The 20,048-nt window shown below is 33.2% G+C and overlaps 6 protein-coding genes and 1 non-coding gene across 7 annotated transcripts; all 7 read left to right on the top strand.

Annotated features, from left to right (window-relative positions):
* Window positions 1–566: 566 nt before the first annotated feature.
* RO3G_13094 (uncharacterized protein) lies at window positions 567–1,577 on the top strand (the record flags this gene model as incomplete). Its single annotated transcript, XM_067667678.1, has 4 exons — window positions 567–712; window positions 776–834; window positions 977–1,094; window positions 1,154–1,577. 4 exons carry the CDS (start codon window positions 567–569, stop codon window positions 1,575–1,577), a joined length of 747 nt encoding a protein of 248 aa, XP_067523779.1.
* Window positions 1,578–2,520: 943 nt separating this feature from the next.
* Window positions 2,521–2,603, top strand: RO3G_19158. Its single transcript has one exon. It is a non-coding gene; the product is annotated as a tRNA-Leu (tRNA).
* A 2,270-nt stretch (window positions 2,604–4,873) lies between these two features.
* RO3G_13093 (uncharacterized protein) lies at window positions 4,874–5,379 on the top strand (the record flags this gene model as incomplete). The annotated part of the gene is made up of 2 exons (XM_067667677.1): window positions 4,874–5,012; window positions 5,129–5,379. 2 exons carry the CDS (start codon window positions 4,874–4,876, stop codon window positions 5,377–5,379), a joined length of 390 nt encoding a protein of 129 aa, XP_067523778.1.
* A 1,713-nt stretch (window positions 5,380–7,092) lies between these two features.
* RO3G_13092 (uncharacterized protein) lies at window positions 7,093–7,353 on the top strand (the record flags this gene model as incomplete). Its single annotated transcript, XM_067667676.1, has 1 exon — window positions 7,093–7,353. One exon carries the CDS (start codon window positions 7,093–7,095, stop codon window positions 7,351–7,353), a length of 261 nt encoding a protein of 86 aa, XP_067523777.1.
* Window positions 7,354–7,433: 80 nt separating this feature from the next.
* RO3G_13091 (uncharacterized protein) lies at window positions 7,434–8,184 on the top strand (the record flags this gene model as incomplete). Its single annotated transcript, XM_067667675.1, has 2 exons — window positions 7,434–8,035; window positions 8,103–8,184. 2 exons carry the CDS (start codon window positions 7,434–7,436, stop codon window positions 8,182–8,184), a joined length of 684 nt encoding a protein of 227 aa, XP_067523776.1.
* Window positions 8,185–9,195: 1,011 nt separating this feature from the next.
* RO3G_13090 (uncharacterized protein) lies at window positions 9,196–10,356 on the top strand (the record flags this gene model as incomplete). Its single annotated transcript, XM_067667674.1, has 2 exons — window positions 9,196–9,345; window positions 9,418–10,356. 2 exons carry the CDS (start codon window positions 9,196–9,198, stop codon window positions 10,354–10,356), a joined length of 1,089 nt encoding a protein of 362 aa, XP_067523775.1.
* A 4,083-nt stretch (window positions 10,357–14,439) lies between these two features.
* Window positions 14,440–16,709, top strand: RO3G_13089 (uncharacterized protein; the record flags this gene model as incomplete). Its single annotated transcript, XM_067667673.1, has 6 exons — window positions 14,440–14,643; window positions 14,717–14,771; window positions 14,958–15,017; window positions 15,071–15,379; window positions 15,445–15,550; window positions 15,611–16,709. The coding sequence occupies 6 exons, from the start codon at window positions 14,440–14,442 to the stop codon at window positions 16,707–16,709; spliced, it is 1,833 nt and encodes a 610-aa protein (XP_067523774.1).
* Window positions 16,710–20,048: the final 3,339 nt, after the last annotated feature.

Here is a 20,048-nt window from a genome sequence, read left to right as displayed (position 1 = left end):
AAAAGAAAAAAAAGAAAAAGAAATAAAATAGCCTTCGTTCTTGAAAGCATACCTAAAAAGCATTACTTTGTGTTTTTCTTTCTATTCTCTCCATTTTCTTTTTCTTTGTAAACAATATGTTGGCAGCCTCATTAAAACGATTCAGAACAAACAGCGTACAACCGTACTCCAGCCAAGACCAGAGAGAAAAAAAGAATAGTAGAAAGTTAAAGTTGGCCGTATCTTCCTCTTCTAACCAACTTGCCGGCTTCTTACAAAAAAAAGTTACATCCATGCAGGCTAAAAAGCTTATTAAGCAGTTCCGGGACTTGGATTTGAAGATAAAACGACAACCTTCTTTTTCTACAACTAGTACTGTACTATTTGATTCCGATGAACTTTTGCCATCCACAAAGTCCCTATTATCATCACCCAAGAAATCACAGACTATGCCAAGTTTTACCACTTTTGATAAAGTTGATGATAAACAATGTAATGAACTGACAACTCGTACGTTACCAAGTTTACCATCTGAAGTATCTATTACCCTTTCTGCTAACAGTAGCAGTAACCACACAAATACAACAATGAAGGAAGGTCTTACAAGAGCTAGTACGTGGGTAGGAAAGTCTATCAGGAATCTCTTAAAGCCAGTGTCTAGTGAACAAACAATTTCATCTACTGAAAATGACGGTTATTTATTATTTGATGAAGATAAAGCATATATCCAAGGGTGAAAATATAAAAAGAGTGGTAAACCAGTGCCTATTTATTTACAGACATTACTTGATCATAGGAACCCAAAAACATTGAGCTCTGAAAATTCTTACAAAAAAATGACTTTACATTGCAAAAGTAAGTAATAAATAAAAGAGAAACACTGCATAACTCAATTATCAATTTAAAACAGTTCTGCAAATTACAAACCTTTCATCTTCCAAAAGTAAAATATTTATGAATTGATCTTTTCGTTTTACTTATGCATACTTGTATTTAGCTTTTCCTTATACTTTGAGTATGCAAGTCACTAATAATGAAACCCAAACCTACTCTGGTGTGATGAAGCGAGTTGCTAGAGGAGTCAGTACGTCAAATCCACATGCAACTTTATCATTGTAAAGGCTTAACTTACTTTTTTAAATATATACATATTCTTATTATCACCGCTATTTAGTGCTATTCAAGGAAAATTTACGTTAGATTGTAGTCTAAATATTCATGCTGTAAGCTCATTAAGTCTCGTTGGCCGTCTCAAGCAACTAGGAAGAAGTAACTCAGCAAGTAGTAATAGCACTGTAAGCACGTTGGAAAATGCAGTTGATGCTCATCTTCAACTTAACTCTGGTGAGAATCCTTTGTCTAGTTTTGCAAATAAAGGAATAGGCCAATATGCTATTCAAACGTCTCCTTTGAAAAATCCTTCTTTAGCTTTAGAGCTTACGCTTTCATTTTGGCTGGAAGATAGCGATGAATCAAAAGGATTCGAATCTCAAATCGATCGAGATGTGTTGATGTTTTGTCAAGGAGGCGACTATTTAACATTTTATGTCAAAGGTGATTCTTATCCCGTATGTTTAAACTCTTTTGTATTGTTGTAACTTCACTAAAATCAAATTTAAATAGACATGGGTTCGCTATTGGGTAACATATGAAAAAAACCAACTACTCTTAAGATTAAATGAAAGACGGGGAGCACCTGTGGAAAGTATTTCCATTGAAAATCTAACTGGAGTAAACACATGCCCCTCGGATGATATTCAAGAAGAAATTTATTTAGGAAAGAAACATGGAATCATTTTATCATTTGGTGCTTCACGCGTAATGTACCTATTTGCTGATAGCTCAAAGAGTGTTCGATACTGGCAATCTTTACTGGAGGTTCTGACATCAAACGCAGACAATAATCAGCATCAGATCAGTAAAAGATATATTTGGACAATATAAATATATAATCTTAATTTTTACAATAAAAATCATAATCATTCATCGCATTGAAAACTTCTCTTCATGAGCTGTATCTCTCTTTCCTCATCAGTTTATTGTAATGCCTGTATTAATTTCCTATGAATATGTGGCTTTATTAAACGCTTTTTAGTATCAGTGACTTATTGATCCTTTTCTCCTATTAGCTAAGTCTTGTGTATTGCTAATTTTTTTGAAATGTGTATGTGCAAAATCAGTTGTAAATAGCAAGACTGAACTTTCTATTTTTATGAAATGAATTACCCCGTTTAAGTACTCGCCAAGTTTTGGGTAGATATTTTTTAGCATCAGGCATCATCATAATTAAGAATTATTGATAAGAATGAATATAATAATAGAGTTTATATATAAGTCTAATGATCAAATGTTGCAAAAAAAAAAAAAGTACATTTTTGAAGTATAAAAAGGTAAAAGGCAAAAAAGGTAGCTAAAATAGAATACAACAGCAGCTGACAATGCGTTAACCCAGAAAAAAGAGTCACAAATTCCCGGAACGTGAAAGCTCCGGTCCGGACAATTTTGAATATATTTTATATATACTTCAGAGTTTTCCATCAAGGTGATTTGGCCGAGTTGGTCTAAGGCGCCGCACTCAAGTTGCGGTCTCGCAAGAGGCGTGAGTTCGAATCTCACAGTCACCACTCTTTTACTTTTTCTCTGTCGGACATTTAAATTTGATATAAAGAAGGAATAGCAACGCCAGTTTTTTTTATAAAAGCTTCCAAATAACCAACTCTACTGTAGCAACAACAGGATCAAGTCAAGCCACGGTCATGATTACAAGTTGTAATGTTGCACGAACGAGAATTTAGTCCCCGATACAAGCATGTATAATTACAGTTTGGATGAAGAACATGAACTGTAATTTACAGTTCATGACAAGAGACAAAAGACGCCCCATATTTTATATATAAATAAGATGATTATTTTTAACAAATATTCAATATCCAAAAAATCATATCTTCTTGCGCTTAAAAAGCAATCTTTTCTTATTGGGTCACAATTACCTTTTCTTTTCTTTTTACTTATTCTTTCTGATCTGACACCCGAGTTACCACGAGTCAAGAGATATTCCTTTTATTTTTATCTTTTATTAAACAATCTTACTCTTAACCTTATTTATCTATAAAGATCTGGTGGTCGCCACTCAAAGACAATTTACTCTACTAAAAGAACTGTTAAACGTTCAATCAAGTTACCTAAACTCAAGTCATTCAAGACTTCAAACCTCAAACTAAACAAATCTACATCACTTTAACACAAGCCAACTCCCAAGCACTAACAAGTTACAGTAATTTAAAGTTCATTTGAGCTTTATTTTCCTTTTGAGTTTTATTTTAATTTCAATTATTTCTTCTTTTGAATTTGATTTCTGATTGAGGAATCCTTTCCTGAAACTTTATATCTTTTTGAATATAAAAAGAACAACCTTTTTATGACTTTTTAGCTTCTCTTTGCTATATCTTTATATAAATAACCAATAAATCAAGTATATTTATCTCTGAATCTTTTGGTATAACACTCTTAAAATACAAGCAAAGCAAGTCCCTTAAAGCCAGTTATCTTCATTGTAAACACTTTCAAATCTCTTATTAAATTACTACAAATAAGTCTGATCTACTTAACAAGATCTGGTGGTCACTCACAACAAGTGAATCCAATATCAATACTTTAACTCAAGTCTTATTTTTTTTTATTCATTTTTTTTATCAACTTTATTCTATTTCAAAATCTTTAACTCTTACAAGCCATTAAAGGAAGAAAAATTACACTACTGCAACAAAGAAGTTAATGTTGTAATGCAGTTGGTGTATCTTTTGCGGAAGAAGGGGCTCAGTCGTAGGAGGGACTTCAGTTCCTAAAGATAAACAAAAAAATTCAAAAATAGAAAAGCACAAAAAATAATGATCATACAAATATCCCCTCTTATACTTTCACTTTTGAAAGACTTACTTCACTTTGAAATATGTTTTATCCAAATAGAACCCAAACGTCTTTTTTTTTTTATTATTATTAAAACCCTTTGGCCTTTACCTTATAGCTCAAGCAATTCAAGTCACTTGAAATCAATAATCTTTCATTATATCCTTTTCTCATTCAAACCAAACTACTTTACCTTTTAAAAACAAGTCTAATCTACTTAATAATAATTGCAGCTTAGATTAATACTTATGTAACATTCAATAAACTACCATAAATATATATGGTTTTCTTTAATAATATGTACTATGCGATTGGTAAGCTATTCTATGTGCTATGTTAATATCTACATAATTTGATATGGATATTTGTTTCTCATTGACCCTTTTATTCTGATAAGATGTACATATCACCAAGCCTGTATTTTCATATACTTACGCTATTAAGTCATAGTAACGCTCCATTAAAACACAATACTTATCTTTAAAACATAATAAACACAAAAAAGACGATCATATGAATATTTCTTTTGTATTTCTTTATATTTTTTGATGGTGTGATAAAATTATTGAAGAGATGTGATCAGATATAAATCTTTCATTGGACATCTAAACTGATTCAATGTGAATAGTGGCAAAACACGATGAGCGCGATCTTGAAGAAGGAGACCTTCTCGGCAAGACTGGTGGATGAGCTTGCGGGTACTTTGAATGACAATAGATGGAGCAAAATGTTGATTGTTGAAAATCAACTGCCAGTTTGCACACCATATATCCAGTAACGTATATCCAAATACGATAGCTGGGGGACAGGCAGAGGACAACACATTAGTGGAGGAAACCCCAGATGAAAAAAGGCTTTTTGTAGTTGATTTATTGTCAGGAGCAAAAGACGAAAATACTCATCCCAAATGGTTTGTCAGACGAGCCATTTCTTTGGACAGCCATAGAAAAAATTCTTCAACGTATCCAAGATGAAAGACTTCCCTAGAATGTCGCAATTCCTCAAAATGAAGTTTATTGTCTTTAAGCATGTGTGGGAACATATCAATGGCAACAAATTTGTCATAAACAGAGGGTTGAGTGTAGAAGCCTTTGCTCTTCAGCTAGGCGACATGTATGAAGACTTGGGTAATGTAATTTTTTATATTATTGAATCTAACTCTAAACTCACTTTATCAACAACGCTGTATGATTGACAGTTACAAGACGGTTAATTGTACCAAATTACAATCCTGTCTTTGTAGAAGGAAGAATTTCAAGACCCCAGAATGACCCCAACACTAACATACCTGTTCTCCGTGTCATGGGAACTGTTTACAGTTACAATATTAACATCAAGAGAATCGAAGGTTTGCGGGAACACTCATCGTTGAAATACGAGCCCCTTCTTGATGATGAAGCTCCCTTTAATCCATTTGTTATCATAAAGAACAGTTCAAATGATGATAACACCGATATGGCTAGTCATCACTCGTTAATCATGAATGATGAATAGTTTATATTTTTTTTAAACAAAAAAAAAACAAATAAACGGAGGAAGGAGGTATTGTTATGTTCGGGTAAGGTAAATAAAGGTAGCAATAAAAACCAAAGAATACTTTTTGAGACAGAACTTTATTTAAGACAATAGTAATTGTTAAAAAAGAAATCATTACCAAGTCTACTACTTATATTCTTCTATTATTTGGCGGGTAAATGAGTAGTTATGAGCGTAGATCCAGTCATTGGCATGCTTGATTGAAGAATGATCATTGAATCGATTATGAAAATTTTTAATCCGTTGTTTTGATTGATCTTACTGCTCTTTAATTGATCTGGGAGATTTGTTCCGTATTCACTAAGAGGAAAGATATATTTACATGAAATACCTCCAGTCAGATCAAAGTTGATCAGGTACCTGATCCATCATTATTCATTTACAGAAAAGATGAATGGTAAAAATCATGACTTATTTATTGTTCATGTTTACTTTATAGAATGAATCTAATAGTGATCGTTTTATATAAAAAGAAGGAGAGTATATTTTATTTAATAAGGATTTAAATTATTATCTTTTATCAATTTTAATATATTTCTTTTAGTTGCGATTATTCAATGTCGGTTATGAGCAGACACTGTTCTACAACAGGCATGAAGGGTGGGTGGGTATTTATTTTTTTATAAGACACGCTTATTCTTTTTTTTTCAAATCTGATTTATTATATTTTTGTACTATGATAGTCATGTATTTGGACATCTTGTGTGTATATGTTGCTTTGATAGTTTACTAATCAACAATTAAGTAAAATACCAACGAGTTCTCAATATTGCTTTCACGTGTGCGTTGCTATTCAAGCAACACATCGACATGTTTCAGTGTTTTTGTTCCATAAGAAAGTCAGGAATGATTGTAGTGTATGAAAGAGGAGCATTTTTTTTTTTTTTTGTTCAAAGACTTTAAACCTAACTTTTATCTTAAAGAATACAATGTTCTACGCTTTCCGTTTAGGTGATAATATCATTTCTTCATTTACCTGCGCTCAAAAACGACAAGTCCAAGCATTTCAAGGCTTCATAACGGAAAAATCTGACGATTTCTGCTGTGTCTATCTGAAGACATTGTATCCAAAAGATCAGTGCTTCAGGACTATTGATGTTGGTACCAGCTTGCCGTACATGCAATGAAAAATGCAGCCCATTTGCAATTATTACAATGAAATTATGAAAATGGTTTGTAAAGCCCATGTTAACACAGTTGAAGATGAATTCCTTAGCTTGTCAGTGGCATATCCAGGTATAATGCCGTATTTTTTTTGTTTCCCATATAATATTAAACATTCTTCTACTTTCAGGTGAATTTGCTCCTGAAACAAAAGACTTAAATTATAGAGAGAAATCGGTTTTGTCTTCCATCAAGCTTATGTCGCAAATTATAAGAAAGTCAACCTTAGTCCATAGAAGAATCGGACATTATGAAATTAAAGGTCCTACGTATACAACCCACAACTATGAGTTTGCTGAAGTGGCGTACGGTGGCACTCTATGTTTTTTGTTCGTGGTGATCCTGCAATGATTAGAAAAAAGAAAGATGAGGACGCTTACAAAATTTTGTAAAGAACTCATCCCTTACTGGCTCGTTATGACATGCCTAAGTTAACATTCTCCTTAGTAAACTATCATGTTTCTGAAAACAAAAAACATGTCAACATCGATAAAGACTGGTTAAACAATGCTCTCTGCAAACGAGAATGCCAACCCACAAACATCAGATGTGAAGCCCAAGAATTCGATCGTAGGCGAAGACAACGCTGGAAAAATGATTGGGTACCCTCATCTCAGTTTATTGGTTCTCATATTTCCGTATCTTTACACCACTTGTACTGATCACTATTCCATGGTTCCCAAAACACAGAAGAGCTTGTTGAGCGCACAGGAATATACAGCCTACCAGAAAACCAGGGAGGTGTCTCTCAAGCTACAATGGATATAGAAAGCCTTTCTGGCTATGTCAAAAAAAGGCTACTTATTCAAGACCGAAGATTTGCAAGAGATCCGTTATTTCTTTTTTTCATGTTGGACTTGATCGAAAAGAAGAACATTGCTGCAGTTAACAGATTTGTAGTATCTACTAAGTGTAGAAACAATTTAACACAAGGTGATGTGGTGAATCCTGTAACTAGCAAAATGAACAAGAATATCGTTTCCACTGTGCCCTCTCAAATACGATCGTCTTATGCTTATAAAAGAAAAAACTTTTTGGATCTCCAATGCATTTTTGAAAACTTGGGCGCCCTTCAATTGTTCCTAATCTTCGCCTGCGACGACAAAAGCGAGGACTTCAAAGGTATTCTCAGTGACGGTATTTGGTTCCCATGGGAAGACCCTTTTCTTTTTAGCCTACACTTCAAGAGAAAATGGTTGAGGTTCTTTATATATTATGTTTGTAAGCATTTTGCAAGACAAATCGGAGGTATCAAAGAACATAGCTGGGTTATGGAAATTCAAGACCGTAGAAGCCTCAATATACACATGGTACTTTGGACAAACAAGTCTGTTCAAGAATTAATTGCAATGAATGCCGTTCATACTTGGTTTCCAGAAGGCTCTTCTATTAACGATCCTCTGATGCGTGACTTGGTTAACAGATTACAACTTTATAAATGCAATGACAAGTAAGTTTTAATACATTATATTAAAAAACATCAAGTCATTAATAACTTGTAATCTTACTTTGAATAGCTACCGTAAAAGAGGTGATCTTACCAAGAAATGTCGATTTGATATCCAAAACCTTATGCTCCTGCCCCTGTACTTGATCTAGAGAGTCGGTGTACTTATAAACGGGATGTTGGTGATACATACGTCAATAATTACAACCCTTACTTGCTGGCTGTCTTCCGGACTTCTATGGACATCCAATACGATGATGGTCCCCAGACTGTTCGATATCTTGCCAAATATTTAGCTAAAGATGACTATGAAGCAAAAATTTTGTTGAAAAATATTCTGGTTCAGAATCAAGGTTACTATAAAAGAACGACATATGTTTCGGAACGAGAGCACTGTTCAACTAGAGTTGTGGGCGGTGTTGAAGCAACTTACGATACTATAGGCTGGAGAAAGCACAGCAATTCAAGAAAAGTGATCTTTTTAAGTACGAGCCTTCTAGGTCAAGATACAAGACGCTTGCGAGAAATATAAAGGCCTTAGATACAGACGATACTCAAATTTTTTCTTTGACTCCAGTTGGTAAACTGTTTATTTATGTGAATCTGTTTTTGCGAGTTTTTTGATGTCTAACTTTCTTTTAGAAATATATGAAAAACGAGATGGTGCTGCAGAGCTTACAATGCCTCAATTCTTTTGCTTCTATAAAAGAGTGTACAAGAATCTAAGGAGTGTTACAGTAAGAGATGTAACACGTCTCTTCTACCCTCAATCATTGCCAGAGTATGTCACATGTTTTAGACGCTTAACTTTTAAGCTTATAAAAGACAAACCTCTTTTTTTGGAGAACATACAACCAAAGTGAAATGAATGGCGAAAGTTTCTATTATCAGTAGATAGTTTTGAAGTTGCCCATTTTCCAAATAACATATAAAAATGAAATGGAGCGCTTTGGGTCATATAAAGGTATATAGTGTTTTTTTACAAAAAAAAAAAAAAAAAGAACTAAACAATTATCTTTAAACATGCAGATTACTACGAACACTTACTTAACGAGAGTTCTATTGAAACACATAGACGAATTAATATTGAATCGCTGGAAGATATCGTTGATGTTGAAAGAGGTCTTGATGTCTGTCGTGAAGAACTTAATTTGATGTTTAATATGGCTAATCAAAGTCAGAAAAGTATTTTTTCACAAATCATCACTGAACTTGAACTAAACTCAACTGCTATTGTCTCTGGGGCTACCGGAACAGGGAAGTCATATGTCTTGAGAATGTTGGAAAGACATTACAAACCCCAACAGTATAAGGTAACTATATTAAAAGACATTATTTTAATGAAAGAAATGTTATAAATAATTTTGCTTGTTTCTCAACAACAGGTCTTCAAGCTGGCGCCAACAGGTGTTGCTGCTCACAATGTTTCGGGTCAAACGATTCATAGATTTTTTGGTCTAACCAATGTATCTTCTGTTCCAAATTTCTTGATTCTGGACGAATATGCGAAGTTGTATTCCAAGATCATGCTTCTAATTGACGAATACTTCATGATAAGTGCTAAGCTCCTTGAATCAATCAATGATGCTTTAGTAAAAACAACACAAAGGGCAACAATTATGGGTGGTGTCAAGGCTGTTTTTTTCGGTGATGCCGCTCAGCTGCTTCCAATTCAGCAAAAAGAAGGCAAGGTTTGGGAATCTGAAATCTTCAATGCTGTTCTTCGTTATAGTCTCCACGACCTAGTCCGCCAGCAAGATGAGAGTTTCATGGAGACTCTCAATAAAGTACGCAATTATCAGTTTGATGAATCTGTTGTCGCTTTCATAAACGAAAGAAGTGTTCACAAGCCTCAACTTCCTCTTTCCTGCTTACGACTTTATACCACAAGACAAAGGGTTGCAAGTGCAAATGAAAAAGGCTATGTGCAATTTCCAGGTGCTGGCACTGAATTTCAAGCACATGACTCTTATATCGATAATCAGCGTACAGCTAAAATTGCTTTGAGAGAAACAAGACTCCTCGAATGTCTCTTCATCAAGCCAAATATGCCAGTAATGCTTATTCATAATCTACATGTTCCCACTGGTTGGGTCAACGGTACCATTGCTTTGGTAGAATACATGGAGGAAGAAAACGTCTGCTTGAAGAAACGATTACCAAACGGAGATGATGCAATTTATTGGATTCAGCGTATCAGTCGTCAAGTGCCTGGCACTAGTTATACAAGAACACAGTTCCCAATTGTTCCTGATTTACCACTACGATCCACAAAGTGCAAAGCGCAACAATTGATTGTGTGGGAATCCATTTGGATAATATGATCTCTCATGGCCAACTGTATGTTGCTATGTCGTGTGTCAGAAAGCTGGAAGATTTGTATTTTTTTGGGGCTGAAACTCCTGTCAACATTAAAAGAAAGTTTGGTGCCGACATAGATGCTGTTGAAATGATAAAGAAAAAACGTGCTTAAACGCTTTTGTTAAATGGATTTTGATTATTAAATAGTTTTTCATATATCTTTAAGAGAAATAAATATATAAAATAGTAACATTGCCCTCCAAAAAAAAACCCAACATCCTCGATAAAAAATTTATATGGAAATCTTTGGGAGTTAGAAAGCTATTAAAAACGGGCAAGCCCTTGAGCTGCTACAGGATTATGAAAGCGAAACGATTTTTTTTTGTGATATGAGCTAGAAGATATATCCTTATTATCGTTTTATTGATTTTTATCGTACAGTAAACATAAGAATATGTACGTAAATGGTTTAAGTTTGTACTCTTTTTACTTTTATCTTTCCCATTTCTATTACATTTTTTATGCAATTTTTATTTTTGTTCCTATGACTTTTACTTTGCTGTTTGAATGTGTCTTTTTAATTGTATTAAAATTGTTTACTGTTCTTTTATAACTAACTAACATTTATAGTAATGTAAGCTTTTGTTTCTCTTCTAAAGTCTATCGAAAGTTTGATTTAATAAAACAAAGCTAATTTGCTGTATTTAACTCTTTCTAGGTAATTTCTGTCCTTATTAACATTTACTTCTTATTTATACTCGGAAGGGCCTCATTTATTATAAAAAAAAATCAAAAACATCTCAAGGAGCTAAATAATAAAGTATTTATTAAAGTATTCCATCAAAATCGAGTACACTAGAACATTTGAAGCTAGAGCTTACTATTATTATAGGACATAATAATGGCTAAAAAGTCTACATATTTGTCTTAAATTAAAATATCAATATTTGCTCTCCTCTTTATATTGTTCTTTGATCTACCAATATAAAATAAAACTTGATTGTATTTCTATGAAATACTATAAAATCATTTTTAGTAAGACTAATATATTTCATCCTATTGTACTTAAAAAGGGGTTCTATGCAATATTAAGTATAATAGCATAAGCGGGCCTGTGTAACTATTTTGCATGATTTTCGCATTTTGTCAGGTTGCACTTAATCTAAATTATCAACTTCTTTTTATTTAGTAAAAAAAAAAAAAAAATTGAAGTACACGAAATCGTGTTGTAGGAAACACATAAACCTTAATTATTAAATTAGATCACTTTGTTCATTTCCCATTTAACTAAACGGGTTCAATAGAGCCCAAAGACTTGCTTTAAAGAATAATAACAATTATAATGAGACCCTAGAATCCTGCAAACTGCTAATCAATAAGATAAATCAAGCCGTTATATATCTAAATGAACAAATACGTGCTAATTGCACTGGCTTGGAAATTACTTGCTTTCATTTTCTTAATTAGTTTACGTTTATGGTAGCTTTATTGCTTACTTAATCTTTTTTCTTTTTTCCCTAAAAAAAGGTGACAATCTGTATTTTGAATCTTATTACAAATGTTACAATTTGCTGAAGGCCAAATTGATTTTGGAATTGATGTCTACGGAATCAAACAATATAGTTTAGAGTATTTAAAAATATAGATGAAATCCTTCTATTGACTTGAGCTGTTATTATTTATGTTATTATATCCGCACATACCCTAAACATGCTAACGTCCTTCCTACAAATAATAAGCTCAACTCTCTTCATTAAAACGCTAAAGAAACCGGAGCTTGTTAATTTATACTACGAAAATAATGGTAGTACACAAGAGTGTACTTTAACTATCAAAATGTGTGCTTTAATAATTTAGTTATTTGTACTACCTGTATATAACTTAAAATTTATGGTGCTTTTTCAATAATGGGTATTATATATTTTTCTGTATGGACCTGGATCATGACATACAGCGAAATCGATCAAACGTGGGTGACTCACTAGAGAAGTATATAGAACAAGCATACTAAGGTCTTCCTATTACTATTACATACATAAAAATTTTTGAAATTGATATGAATAACGTATTTATATTCCTCTCGCTATGTTTTGAAATGTAACTTACTTACATTATATACATGTTTGGGTTCTTCTCCGTTTTATATGCAATAGCTCATATAAAGCTCACACAGTAAGCTCTTTTTCGCTGCCAATAACTATATTGTTCAACATATGCGTTGCTTAAAGTTACTGTTACTGAGTAAGCAATGTTCCTTTTAGTAAAAGTACTTGCTTCCTGTATGTTCCAACGAAGTTGAACAACTTGTTGTTTCTTCAAACCAAAGAGAAGTTACACTCGATAAGGAGAGTGAATGGCACTCAATTTTTCATAGAATGGCTTCATGATATGGAGCCAAAAAACGAGGCCAACCTAAGCGTGTTTATACATAAAGAGGTTCCAAATATCTTTAGCTGAGTTTTTGTAAATGTCAACTCATTGGCCATTGAAATGACCGCCATTATTGTAACTACTAACCAAAGGCTTGGAAGTTATTCAGCTGTTTATCTTATGAGTATGTGTAAACATACAGATAGATAGATGACTCTTATAGAAAGTGCCAATCTCGTCATAAGCATAAATATACAAACCGAAGCTTTTTCTTTTAGACCGCATATTGAAGTTGATGCATTGCGAAAGCTACAAGCTGATGGCCGTTACTACATGTAATAAACAAAGTCATAGGGCTTCTTGCGCTTATATAATCTCTTGCCCAAGCAAATATCGTATAACTGCATAATTTATTTTTTGGCATTTGTGTAATCTATAAACAAAAAAAGGTATATAAAACAATATACAGAGAAAAGAATATAGATAAATAGCTCTTTTGAAAAACATGTATAATGGTTATATGGATTCATAAAAAAATACTCGATAGTGATTCTTGGTTCTTTATATTTAATTAGCAGAATATTCGTGTGGCTAAATTGAGCAATAGCCCAAAACAGGCTGATTTTTTTTTTATTCATCCATATCTTTCAGTCTCGCTACTACCATTTAACTTTGTACACCAATTCTTTTTTTTTTTTTTTTTTTGTCCTTTAAATGACCCGAGCACGAGGAAAAAGTCTTTCTCAGCAACCAACAGACGACGAAGTACAAAGAAAAATGGAAAAGAGGGGGGAATATTTGTCAGGGTGTATTTATTAACCATATAAAGTAGCTTCTTAATATTGACAAACAACTTGAGTTTATAAATGCAGAATTTAAGCACAACATTCATGGTGTAGATTCAATTATCAACTTACTTCGAGCAAGGTATAAAGAAAAAGGGGTACCACTATTATAGCTTATAGCGAATTCTATACCTATCATTTCTTAGACTTGCAGCAGAAGACGCATATATTACAGCATTGACAAAAGTAAAAAAGGCTACTTCCATATATGAATCTGATAAAATGCCAGCTCGAGATTCTCAACTTACTTTCCAACAAGCTTTGAGAGTATATGAAGCAAGTATGTACGACTTGGTAGAAAGTAGACAAAGCATTAAAGAAACTATCCGAAGAGAGATCGATAAACTAGTTCAGCTGAAAGTACGTGCACAGTGGAGGAAAAAGGGAAAATATAATATTCTTTCTCAATAAATAACTATCTCTCAGGAACATGGAGAAGCAACTAGAAAGACATACAAGGCAAAATTACATGAAGCCAATACAAATTATACAACCTTTCGAAATAAGGATCTTGTCAAGGCAAATAACAAAAGAAATAGAGAGGAAGAAAAACAATATATTAACTCTGTGTGATGTTTATAGCTTCAAAGGTCATATAATCACAGATGTGAAGAATTAAAGGTTGCACAAAATTACTATCAACAACAACAACAACAACAACAACAACAACAACAGCAGCAACAACAGCAACAACAACAGCAACAACAACAGCAACAACAACAGCAACAACAACAGCAACAACAACAGCAACACGAAATAACTTCTTTAGGTGAGGATAGTAATGATGAGCATGGATTCAATCGAAAATCACTAGATTTGCACAGAATATCTAGTGAATCTGAATCAATCAAAAGTATTGATAGTACTGGAGATCAACACAGCAAAAAGGGTATGGCTGGATTATTCTCTCAGATGAGATCAATAGCGGCTACTGGAGGAGCATATCTCTCGCCTGTTGATCAAAATAAGCAAATGTCCAGAGTTGCCAGAATGAAAAAAGATATTACAGATGCAGACTCTGAATACAGAAATGGTATTTTGATATTAGAAGCATTAAGAAAAAGACAAAGAAAGACTTTGGAAGATACCAACTGGGTAAAGCAGCATTTTAACTTTCGTTTATCGTTTTTTGTTCTTTTTTTTGTTGACAGTATTGCTTATCATATAGCAAATGAAGGGCGTCATAAAAATGAAAACTGAAGGCATCAAATCATCACTACTAAGTATTATATTGGCAGAAATGGAGTCTTTGAGGATAGAAACTGAGGTAGTAGCCTTATGATATATAACATATGTATTGTACTCAGTCTTCATATGCTTGTAGAAAACAACCGCATCATATTCAGCAGTCATGAATATTGATAGTGATACTGATGTCCAGGTTTATACAACGTATCAACAATCTTTAGGCTACAATCTCCCTAATCCTGTTCGTTATGAAAACTTTTATTTGGAAGGAAAATGTCGAGGTAAATAAGGCTGTCCCAGTTGATAGATCATGTCTGATTCTCAGTATATTTAGAGGTATTGTTTGGTGGCTATTTAGAATCATATGCTGTTGAGCATAATCGATCAGTCCCTGTACTTGTAACCAAATGTATAGAAGCAATTGAAAGCATGGGAGGTTTGCAAAAAGAAGGTATTTACAGAGTGTCTGGAAGACAGTCAAGCGTCGAGCAACTCAAGCATGAATTTGAGCTTGATGAAGATAAAGTGATTTTGGACTCCAAATACGATGTATTTACGATTGCTACAGTCTTAAAAACCTATTTTAGAGAAATGAAGCGTCCTTTATTTGATTTTAATATTCAATCAAGACTAGCTTATAGCAGTAAATTATCAAAGCTATTTTCATATTGTAATGATGATATTAATGCATACTCTAACTTTATAAAGAAACCATTCCTCAGGAGCAACGATTTGGTCTATTAGAAATGAAGCTATCAACTTTATCTTTTGCCCATAGGCACACGTTACATTGTCTTATACATCACTTGGCAAAGTATGTATCTCAATCATTAAGATTATCAGATGTACATGGTATTAATGTTTGTTTTTATAGTGTTAACTCAAATAGTCATATAAATAAGATGAATATTCAAAATCTTGCACTTATCTTTACGCCAGTGATATTTCACGACTTCAACCAAATCGAGGAAGCAACCACAGGCGATTGGTCACCTGAGGACCTTTTTGAAGATTTGATTTTATATCATGAAATGTTATTCCCTATCTCAGAAGAAAAAGCAAGGAAATTTAATGAAACTAAATTATATAAGGCTTTGCAAGGGGAAAGCACATACAGTCAATTTTCTCAAAGTAACTTGCTATATATCAACAGTGCTTCATCAGGATCACTGGCTTCTGTATCATCAAAGGATGACCTTATGGTACAACCAGTAGTCTCTTCAGCATCGTCAAATGATCCATCTGCAAACAAATACTCAGAGAATAGCGATTATTACCCCCCAAAGCTGACAACCGTCATTGGTATGGCTCCTTCCGCGCATCAACAAAAGCTACCATCCCCTACTACAACCAATTCACAACAGCAAGAAATACAAGCGCAATGTATCCAGAATCATTCTAATGTAGTGTCGCCCATAACTGACCCCAAGAGCGGTCCGATAACGCACGGTTATACTCTTTCTGATACAAATACCCCTACTAGTATCCCAACAAATGTTCTTTCACAAAATCAACAAGCTTCTACTGCTAATGTGAAGCAACCTTTCCTCAGAGAGAAGGTTATGACCAACACACAGCAAAGCCTTGATCGTACGGGAGCCTATCTTGATCGATCAAAACCAAACACGGTTGCACTTCAAAGGGGCTTCTCATTATCCAGAAATTACTTTAAAAATAGCAACAAAAATCAACCATCTGCACAGCTCTCAAGAGCTCATAGTTATTCCAATACCAATCCAGTGAGACCTGGCATACGACATGGTGCACCGACTGTTATATTGCCAGTAGACAATTCATCAACGAATGACGTAAAAAGTATCTCTGGCCGCAACGACCATAGCAAGATAAATAGGATACGTCATCCACAATATCAACCCGAACTTAATCCTGAGCATGTATTGCCTACTATGAGTGAAGATAGAGTGATTGGTAATAATCGCAAACAGTCCGATTCTAGCGATAAAAAAAAATAGTAAGTACTTGTTTTTTGGAAATGGATTGCTCATTTAAAATAAACTTTCATTCAACTTGTGGAGACTGATTCGCTCTCTATTTCAAGCTATTCCACTCATTTTTTTTAGAGAATAGTTTACTTTTCTGTATGAGGATAAAAGGAATAAATTTGATTTCTTTTATTGTTTCTTCTCATCGGACATGCCATTTATCAGTGTCTTACATTGTCATCTTCTCCACTAAACAAGTTTTGGGGTAGGGCGTGAGTTTACAACATCGTTCTTCATTCTTTACTATTTATGTTTTTAAACAATTGGATTCGGTCTCAGATGAAGCAGAAGGGAGCATTATTATAGGGGTCAAGTCGTTATCACAAACAGGGTTGGATTGATTTCATATAACACAGGCATCATCAAGTTGTTCATGGTTCTCTTACGGAGAGAAGATGCCTTAAAAGACCACATATGTCTTTCATTCTTGCTTCATTACATACGAGAGATCTTTTACACCAGGATATCTTACCCGCTTGTGCCGGAACAATTTGCATACATAGTTTCAAGAGTTATCAAGGATCATGATCTATAGTTAAAACCTTGTGTTTCCTAAGATATCCATCAACGTGCATAGTGTTATTTTTTTTTTTTTGGCATAGTTTTGTTACCATAGATCATAAAACTAATAATTGATGTCTGTTATTATCATTGTCTGTTTTCTTTTATTAGCTTTATGAGTATGTCCTTCAGAAACTTCGGTATTTTTGTAATGCCTTCACAAGAGATTGCATAATTTTTTCGTTTATGCTGCCTACTTTTTTCAGCTCCATTCTTCCTAACGCAAAAGAATAGGCAGTAGAATCAAGGCTTGAGTTTTCTTATAGATGCTTCAGAGAGCGATCAATTTGAATTTCTCGTTGAAAAAACTACAGAAGACTTCTGTACACTATTAGGTTAAATGTTGTAGAATATGTATTAAATGCATATCACATCAGCCTCATTACCTTTATAATCTTCTCTTTATTTTGGAAAAGTACCGTTCAATATGTATACATACGTGTCCGTGATTTTTTGACTAAGTTTGTTCAGTTAAAGACAAGAACCCACCATCCATAAGTGCTGTGAAGTTATCAAAAGCACTGCTGATCCAATGTTTGGCGAATTCTTCTCTTCTTCAAGGATAGTTGTTTTTAATAAACTCGTTTGCTTCATCAATGTTTTTTTAAAATTTGTATAATTAATTAACGAATGATGTGCTTTATTTAAATTAAAAGCTTACTGTTTTTGACTATAGATCCAAATGGTATATTGCGTCAATCGACGATGGCGGTAATCTATTGTACAAATTAAACAGTGTTTTCTTTTGGTTATTTTAATAATATAATCGGAAACTACAGTGAAAATTTTTATTGATCCAGTTAATGGCTTAAGCCTTTAGTTTTTACTCACAATCTTTGCTTTCGTAATATTAGACACATTAATAAACAAAAAAAAAAGGAAATCTATTTAGACTGGCCTCTATTTGTTTATATTTTACAACAAGCAACGGCTTGCTCATCTCTTTTCTATTTTAACTCTGATGTCGTTCTCTGCCGTTGATGGTATATCCTATTTCTGAATTCAGACAAGGCAGATCAGGGTTGGCAGCTTTCAAATTCTTCATTAGTATTAATATACCCTATCCGCTAGATATAACATTTCTAAAATCCACTAGATTGTTGCAAAATATGAATGTTTTTTAGACTAAAAAAATGCAATTAGAAAATAGTGGAAAGTCAACAGCATGTCCAAGACTGTTAAGCATGGTGTTGTACTCCAAAAATAATCATGAATAACAACTAAATATTATTCCTGCTGAGTAGTATGTATACGTAGAAATGTAAACTTATTTAGTTTGTGCAGATTTACCAGGGCAGACGACTGATTAAAGATCAAGCACTTTCTGTTTTAGTTAAGTTGCATGTTTTTGTAGGATGAGCTTTTTTATAAAACTAAAGAGAGAACTCTGAGAAGCTTCTAGTTGTAGTTATTTTAAAAAATCACGATTATTAAAGTATATTTTGATTAAAGATTATAGCGCTGAAGCACAATATTATTTTCATTCTTTATTTTCTATATTTTTAATCTACAAATCAATTTCATTTTTTCATGATCGAAATCTTTGTCCTACTCAAAACTTGTTTAGTGGAGAAGATGACAATGTAAGACACTGATAAATGGCATGTCCGATGAGAAGAAACAATAAAAGAAATCAAATTTATTCCTTTTATCCTCATACAGAAAAGTAAACTATTCTCTAAAAAAAATGAGTGGAATAGCTTGAAATAGAGAGCGAATCAGTCTCCACAAGTTGAATGAAAGTTTATTTTAAATGAGCAATCCATTTCCAAAAAACAAACAATACAAATGAATGCAGCTGCTTCACCTTGAAATTAAACAATATACTTACACTCTAATCGAATGGTTCTCGCTCTCAATGAAAAAATTTTAAGGCATATTGGAATGTAATACGAATGCGAGCATTTTTTTTATTATCATACAAATGTATCTGAATCAAGTATAAAAAAATATCAGTCTAATCAGTTTCTCTTTTTATCAATTTTTAATTTCTTCAGATAAGCGAGCACTAAAAAAAAACTAAAGTAAAGAAGCTTTATTTGAAATTGAACAAATATTTTATGTGTAATAGTAGAGATATGAAAGGTGTAACTGAACAAGATCAATACAACTCCGGCTGCTTGGCCCAATGTCACGTGATACATCATTTAATAGAAACAGCTTTATTGTTTCTCCTCTCTTTTTTGTGCACAATCGTAGTACTGAGCACGATGCGTAGCAGGTCATGATTGCTACGCCCACTTCGATTTATAGAAGGTTGTGAAAGAAAAAGAAAAACTGTTTACAAAAATGGCAAATTTTCGCGATTAATTGGATTTATAATACTTGTGCACGGATACATTTTTGCTTTAAAACAGAGAGGAAGAGCAGTAGTACATTGAAGATTTCATATCATAATAGCCTATATGATATCATCATATATAAAAAAATGCACACTTCAGTTTATCTTTTTTTTTTACTTTCATGTTGTAGGTCAATTTTTTCTTATGGTTATATAAAATTCATGAGTTATATATTGAATTCATTTACTTTGTATTAAAACCGTCTATTAAAGCTCAATGGTTTTTCATTAAGCTAATGTTTTGTACTCTCTTTTTTTTAATCTTATTTTTTTTTTGGTATTGAACTAACAATATGGACAAAAAAGGTAAACGTACATCAGTCTCTTCTTTTGATTCGCACGCATATGCTCCTCCTAAGTTTATCTCCGAGAAGCACCGCTAATTTTTCCATACATGGTTTGGATTT

The sequence above is a fragment of the Rhizopus delemar genome, genomic scaffold (assembly GCF_000149305.1).
Source record: "Rhizopus delemar RA 99-880 supercont3.11 genomic scaffold, whole genome shotgun sequence".
Classification (NCBI taxonomy): Eukaryota; Fungi; Mucoromycota; class Mucoromycetes; order Mucorales; family Rhizopodaceae; genus Rhizopus; species Rhizopus delemar.
The sequence above is the reverse complement of the archived record's forward strand: the minus strand, read 5'-3'. Positions and strand labels throughout refer to the sequence as shown.